The 8,250-nt window shown below is 41.3% G+C and overlaps 1 protein-coding gene across 1 annotated transcript in view; it reads left to right on the forward strand.

The window, feature by feature from the left end:
- The window catches only part of LOC127581349 (eosinophil peroxidase-like), a 32,195-nt gene extending 29,286 nt beyond the window's left edge, over positions 1-2,909 (forward strand). Inside the window, exon 15 of the mRNA XM_052035682.1 lies at positions 85-2,909. Within this exon, the coding sequence (XP_051891642.1) occupies positions 85-170 (86 nt within the window). The 3' untranslated portion in view covers positions 171-2,909. The remainder of the gene's footprint in view (positions 1-84) is intronic.
- Positions 2,910-8,250: the final 5,341 nt, after the last annotated feature.

The following is an 8,250-nucleotide window of genomic DNA, read 5'->3' on the forward strand; positions in this document are numbered from 1 at the left end:
TTACCATTGACTCCCCATGATGAAAGCAACAGCGTTAAAGGATTCAAGGAATGTGCAGATAAATACGTTGATTTTACTCTTCAGGTCTTCGGGTGATTCCAAGTGAAAAGACAAGAATACAGGACTTTCGTGAAGCACCAGGAAAAGGAGACACTGAGATACCAAAATGATCAAAAGAGATATCAATCAACGTTTTAGGCTTGAAAAGAGAGCTCAATCTGTCAATTATTTTACTGAGGACTTGCACTTTATGGTTTAAAAATTCCTTTATTACCTCGTGTGGGCAATGGTATTTTCTGGTTGAATTTAGAGGGGGCTGTTGTACTAAATTCACATATGTATGAGGGTCAAAACATTAGTGAAAGGTATACTTAGCTTTATTCAAACTCTTAATTGCAAAGGCAACTTGTAAGAACTTACAGCTTCCATGGTATACTCCCCATGTGGTGATCAGTTTCTGTAAAGCTTATGGCTTTCCTTTGTTCTCCAAGTCTCAGACTTGGTCCTGGAATCTTTCTGTGGTCTCAGATTTTCATGTTGCTGCGGGTTTTGGTAAATCCTGTTTCCAAGACCCATCTCTGTCTGATACCTTCTTTTCTCCTCCAGTGAAACAGCACATCAATAATCCAATCCAAGTCCAACCGATTTTGGCCACCTTCATCCTGTTGCAGCTGGATTATTGGTTGCCAAGGAAATTCGTCATGTCCCCAATGACCCTCAGCATTTTTTTACAGAAAACATCCTATCCAAATGTATCACACCTTGGTATGGCAACTGTGTTACCCAAGACTGCAAGAAATTGCAGCGAGTTGTGATCACAGTTCAGTACATCACGAAAACTAGCCTCCACTCCTGTGACTCTATCTATACATCCCACTGCCTCAGGAAAGCAGCTAACATAATAAAGAACCCCTGCCGCCCTGATCATTCTCTCTTCTCCCCCCTTCCAACGGGCAGAAGGTACAAAAGTTTGAGAGCACGCACCACCAGTCTCAAGGATACCTTCTATTCTGCTGTTATAAGATTCTTGAATGGGCTTCTTATATGATAAAGATGAACTCTTGATCTCTCAATCTACCTTGTCATGCCCCCTGCACTTTTTTTTTGTCTACATGCACTGCACTTTCTCTGTAACTGCAACACTATATTCTTCATTCTATTTTTTTCCCTTTTGTACAACCTTGATGTACTTGGGTATGAATAATCTGTTCGGATGGCATGGAAGCAAAAGCTTTTCACTGTATCTCAGTTCATGGGACAATAATAAACCAATTACCAATTTCCCACCACCAAATGTGCAGCATTCTAGTTATTGGTACTGAGCCAATCAGATATAGAAGAACATGGAATAAATTGCTCATGACAGTTCACACAAGGCTTCATTCCCCACATGGATTTCATGACCAAGTCTCTTCACTTAGGTGTTTCACTGTCTTAACCTGTCCCTCTTGTTATCTTCCATTACCATAGTAACAGCCAGCACTTCTGCCTGCTATTGGTGCCTTGGATCTCATTGGCAATGTCCTAGAATGGACTCACTGTATCTTGCCATATACTGTATAACTAGATGGCCATTACCTTGATGCTTCTAATTAATTAAGCCTCTAAGACTTTCAGTCTTAGTAAAGCAAGCTAAATTCCCTGTTCATTATTGCTGCTTAGTGAAACAGAGAGAATGCTACAGTGCACCATCATCTGATATCTCATCTCGACTAGTTCTGTGGTCAGTCAGTCCTGGAGATTCACACCTTCAGCTGAGTTGTTTTCAAACTCCTCACTTATGTTTTCTTAACATTCTCAAAGAATATCACAGATGATTAACCATCCTTGTCTGTGGTAATTTCCAAATGTTGGTTCAAACTGGGAACATTGGTCTGCTTCCAACATGTGTCATAGCTCTACTAATGCCATTGACTAGATCATCCCAGTGACTCTTTCCACCCTCATTGTCTTTATCTCTCTGTGTTTCAGTTCCCAAAGACACGAGTTAGCCTTACTGTAGCTGTCCTCTATGATTTTCTACTTAACTCTGAAATTGACACTCTCTCACCAAGATTCTCATCAAATGTCCTTCTTTGGGCTAGGAATCTGTTCACATTCATTATTGTCAATTTTCCTCTATGTTCAGCTGTATCCTGTCATTGAACCAGTATCACAAAAGCTGCTTTTGGAAAGCAAAAAGAAAAGAAATATCTGATGCTGGAAATCTAAAATAAAGACAGGAAAGGAAATGCTCAACGGGTTGGGCAGGATCTATGGAGAAACAGTGAATGTTTTCAGTCAGAGACAAGGTGCTGCCTGATCTACTGAATACTTCCAGCACTTGGAGAAGTTGGTTGGCTCCCTCTGAAAACACATGGCCAATGAGAACTTTCCTTAAAGCCCACCAATAATCTAGACTTTATTGGAAGTATGAAGGCAAGATTTGTAGTTTAATAAATGCCCTATCATGTCAGGAACATGTTTTTTTTGGCCCCAAACCAGGGACTATAGTATCCTTCCCCTCATTCTCTAAATCCCTCACTGATGATTCCTGTTCTGCACTCCGGTTCCCTCAATGACAGGTCCTGCTCCTCATCTTATAGAAGCTGCTGGCTATAGGTGTCTGTTGGTTTCTCAGGGGCATTTCCTTCATTAACTTTGTCCTTTGTCCATTCATATCCACATGTTGTGTTCTTTTGATTTGCAATATTCTTTGTTCATAGGTACTTGATTAGAGTCCATAATTAATATATGGGTTTATATTAATAGGAGGGGTTGAGTTGCAAAATGCATCCTATTCATATTACAAGTGGATGACTAAAGAATGAATTTTGAACACAATAACTGGTAAAGAGTGTGACAGATTTGTTTCAAAAGCTTATTTGCATGAAATCTGCAATGGTGATTGTATGAGGTTTAAAATAAAGTAAAACTAACTCACACGTTTACTGATCTTTTTATGTTTCTTTTCCATTTTTACAGATGAAAATTTGTGATAATTGTTTTACTTTAATTTGTTCCTCCAGCAGTTTGTTTCTTGCTCCAGATTCCAGCATCTACAGTCTCTTGTGTCTCTATCTTTATTTAAATTTGTGTTTAGGAATATACAAAAGATATCTGAAGTGAATAGGCAAGCCAATACAAAGCATTGTGATGCCTTATAGATTTCAACATGTTCCCTACCATGTTTGTTTCATGGATGGTGAGAAACCAGATTCAAAACTTATGGTCAATTGCAGAATGTGGTTTAAGGAGCCCTTATAACGTTGAAGTAAATGGAAATCAAGGGAGAAATTCTCCACCAGATAGAGCCATATGTAGCACAAAGAATGAAAGCTGTGATCTTTGGAGGTCAGTCATCTTAACCCCAAGATAGCGCTTTGAAATTTCCTCAGAGCAGTGCTCTAGACCCAACCATCTATGGTGGCTTAATCATTAAAGCTCAAGGGTGACTATGTTCACTAATGCATAGTCCAGTTACATTCACACCTAGACAATGAAGCTATCTGTTCTCACATGCAGCAAGACCTAACTAACATTCAGTATTGGACTGATGTATGGCAATTTACGTTTATACCATGAAAATTCCAGAGAATAAAAATCTACAAGAGCAAGTCCATGAAATTACTCTTGGTTTTCAATACTCTTATTGTCTTCAAATCCCTCATCATTCATAGCCAAGGGCCACCACTGACCATAAATTTGACTGAACCAGCACCCAATATATTGTACTACAGGAACAGGTCAGATGTTACATAACATGCGGCAATAATCCACCTCCTGCCTCCTCAATGGTTTGATGGGGAACAGTCAGAAGTCTGATTAAATGCCTAGATGAGTACTGTGCCAAAGATACTCAAGATCTTTTATCATCCCAGACAAAGCAGCCCATTTTGTCAGTGCCCTGATCTCCACCTAAACATTCCCTCCTAGTACCATCATTGCATAAAGGCTGTAATGTGTATACCTACAAGAATTTTTGTAAGTCACAAAGACTTCTTCAACATCACCTCACAAATCTACAATCTCAAATGCTTGGAAGAACACCACAGCATCTAAAACTTCTCTTTAACTCACTACCACCCTAACTTTTCTACTTGATTCTGAAACTGATGCTTTCCCACCCTCACTTTGAACACATATTGCCCAACTTATTATTACTAGGAAAAGTCCTGGCTAGCCCACCTATCATTACCATCAGATTTCACCAAATGGACCATATCGGTTCAAGAAATCAAATTATTTCCATCTTCCAGGAGTCAATTTCAGATGACACCCATGTACTTTCCATAAATAAAAAGGGCAAGAAAATCTGAAAAATTACTCTCCAATCTCCTGGAGACTTTAGTCCAGCAGGCCATACTCCCAGTAACATATTACTTGGCATCCCATCTCTGGAATTACATGATCTCCAAGTCAGACAAGGTCCAGCCAAGCTCTGCTTTGAAGGTTCAGATCAGCACGTTCAACCACTTGCTCTATTGCAATCGCAACTGAAACATACAGTAGGACAGTCAGCACTTGTAGTAGAGAAACAGAATTGATGTTTTAGGTTGACGACCTTGCATCCAAACATTCTGGGGAAAAAAATAAACGTCTTAAATCTAACCATTTTCTTCCTTTTCATAATTTATAACCATGACTCCTGATTCATCCTAGCTATATGCAGAAATGAGTTCACACCAAGGATAAAACCTACTCCTTTCATATTTTTAATAGATCACAATAGAATTGTCCTTAATGTCTGCACTTTTTGTGGACCTAGTTCTTCAAACCTAACCTGGTAACAAGGATAGTTTAAAATGGGAATGGTTCTTTTCATAATCTTCTAAATCTTTTCCAAAACTTCAAAAAACCCCAACTTGAAGAAGAACTAAAACTGTATTCTACATGAGGCCAAACCAAAGATGCTGACAAGGACTTGTCTGTAACTGAAAGTCCAGTCAACTCATTTCTTTATTTGGTTTAGAAATACTGTACTTCTCACAAGCCTTCAGGAACTAATGGACAAGAATATCAAGATTTAATTTTAACCACATGCTTCAGTTCCGTGAGTATAACAGGAGCAAGGTGCAAATACCTTTCACAACGATCCTGCCCAAATGCAAGTCATTGTCTGATTTTGCCAAGTGTGGACCCACCTCACCAATACATCCAGATCAACTTGCAGTGTTTTAGTCTTTACTGCAGTGTCCATATCAGGAAAAAATTTTGTTTGATCTTCAAGAACAGGGGGTCATACTCTAATACTTTCATCGTTAGTCCATTGTTAAAGAGTAACATCCTTAAAACCAGTTATGTGGAGCACTGCTCTCTAACAGATTTATGTATATTGAAAGCAAATTTTAGCAATATGTTGTTTATGTACTTAAAAGGTAAACAGAACAAAGAACATAGAACAGTACAGCACAGGAACAGGCCCTTCGGCCCATAATGTTCCAAAACAATTACATCAGTGATAAAATGCCCAACTAAGCTAATCCCTCTGCCTACACAATATCCATAATCCTACCATTTCCCTCACATTCATGTGCCAATCTAAGAACTTCTTGAACACCCCCATCGTATTTGCCTCCACCACCACCCTAGGCAGTGCATTCCAGGCACCCACCACTCCCTGTGTAAAAAACTTGCCCTGCACATCTCCTTTGAACCTTCCCCCTCTCGCTTTAAATGCATGCCCTTTGGTATTAGACATTTCAACCCTGGGGAAAAGATACTGGCTGTCTATTCTATGTATGCCTCTCATAATCTTATTAACCTCTATCAGATCTCCCCTCAGCCTCCACCACTCCAGAGAAAACAACCCAAGTTTGTCCAACCTCTCCTCATAGCACATGCCCTCTAATCCAGGCAGTGTCTTGGTAAACCTCTTCTCCACCCTCTCCAAAGCCTCGACATCCTTCCTATAATGGGACCACCAGAACTGAATGCAATACTCCAGATGAGCCTAACCAAAGTTTTATGAAGCTGCAGCATAACTTCCTGACTCTTGAACTCAGTGCCTCGACTAATGAAGGCAAGCATGCCATATGCCTTCTTTACCACCCTATCGACCTGAGTAGCCACTTTCAGGGAGCTATGAACTTGGACCTCAAGATCCCACTGCTCATCAACACTGTTAAGGGTCTTGCCATTAACAGTGTACTGTCTCTTTACATTTGATCTCCTGATGCAACACTTCACATTTGGCCGGGTTGAACTCCATCTGCCATTTCCCTGACCCTTATCTGCAACTGATCTATATCCCACTGTATCCTTTGCATGCTGTCCACAAGACCACCAATCTTCGTATCTTCTGCAAATTTGCTAACCCACCCATGTACATTTTCATTCAGGTCATTTATATACATCACAAACAGCAAAGGTCCCAGTACGGATCCCTGAGGAACACCACGAGTCGCAGACCTCCAGCTGGAATAAGTCCCATCGACCACTACCCTCTGCTTCCACAGGCAAGCTAGTTCTGAATCCAATTCACCTTTGATCCCATGCATCTTAATCTTCCGGATAAGCCTCCCATAAGGGACCTTGTCAAGTGTCTTACTAAAGTCCATGTAGACAACATCCACACCTCTACCTTCATCAATCACCCTTGTCACCTTGTCAAAAAACTCTATCAAGTTAGTAAGACACGACATGCTCTGCGCAAAGCCATGCTGAATGTCCCCAACTAGGCTATGGTTTTCCAAATGCTCATAAATCCTATCCCTAAGTATCCTCTCCAGTAACTTCCCTACCACTGATGTGAGACTCACTGGTTTATAGTTACTACGATTATCCCCTGTTTCCCTTATTGAATAATGGAACAACATCAGCGACTCACCAGTCCTCCGGGACCTCACCTGTGGCTAGAGAGGACACGAAGATATTGGTCAAGGCCCCAGCAATCTCATCTCTTGCCTCTCTCAGTAACCTGGGGTATATCCCATCAGGCCCTGGGGACATCCACCTTAATGCTCTTTAAGAGAACTGACACTACCTCCTCCTTTATCTCAAAATGCCCAAGCATATTAGTATGCTCCAAACCGATCTCCCTATCCTCCACATCCTTCTCCTTGGTAAATACAAATGCAAAGTACTCATTAAGGACCTCACTCACCCCTTCCACTTCCAAGCCCATGTTCCCTCCATTGTCCATGAGTGCTCCCACCTTCTCCCTAGTTATCCTCTTGCTCTTGACGTATGTATAGAATGCCTTGGGATTCTCTTTAATCCTACTTGCCAAGGACTTTTCATGGCCCTTCCTGGCTTTCCTAATTCCCTTCTTGCGTTCCTTTCTGGCTTCTTTATAACCCTCAAGTGCTCTGTTTGATCCTAGCTTCCTGAGCTTGACATACTTTTCCTCCTTCTTGACTAAACTCACCATCTCTCTCAACATCTAAGATTCTCTTACCCTGCCATCCTTGTCCTTCCTTCTTACTGGAACATCCCTGTCCTGTACTCTGTGAAGTTGGTCTTTACTGGAACATCCCTGTCCTGTACTCTGTGCAGTTGGTCTTTACTGGAACATCCCTGTCCTGTACTCTGTGCAGTTGGTCTTTACTGGAACATCCCTGTCCTGTACTCTGTGCAGTTGGTCTTTACTGAAACATCCCTGTCCTGTACTCTGTGCAGTTGGTCTTTAAAAACCCTCCACATGTCAGATGGGGACTTGCCCAAAAACAGCTGTTCCCAATTAACTCTGCCTAGCTCCTGCCTAATGCTTCTGTAATTTGCCCTGTTCCAATTTAATATTCTCCCGCTAGGTTCATACTTATCCTTATCTATAGCTATCTTAAAACTTGAGTTGTGGTCACTGTTCCCTAACTGTTCTCCCACTGAAAGGTCGGTCACCTGGCAGGCTCGTTACCCAACACCAGGTCCAGTACGGCCTCTCCTCTCATTGGACTGTTGACATATTGATTCAAGAAACCCTCCCAGATGCGCCTAACAATTTCTACCCCGTCTAAACCTCTTACACTAAGGAGGTCCCAGTTTATATGAGGGAAGTTGAAGTCTCCCATGACAATGACCCTATTCGTTTTATACCTTTCCCTAATCTGCCTGCATATCTGTTCCTCAATGTCCCAGTGGCCATCAGGGGGTCTGTAGTATAATCCCATCAGAGTGATTGCACCTTTCTTATTTTTGAGTTCTACTCATATAGCCTCAGTGGACGAGCCCTCCATTATGTCCTCTCTGATTTCAGCTGTGATGTTGTCCCTGATTAGTACTGCAACTCCCACCCATCCTCTTTTACCTCCCTCTCTATCTTTTCTAAAACAT

The sequence above is a fragment of the Pristis pectinata genome, chromosome 21 (genome assembly GCF_009764475.1).
Source record: "Pristis pectinata isolate sPriPec2 chromosome 21, sPriPec2.1.pri, whole genome shotgun sequence".
NCBI lineage: Eukaryota > Metazoa > Chordata > Chondrichthyes > Rhinopristiformes > Pristidae > Pristis > Pristis pectinata.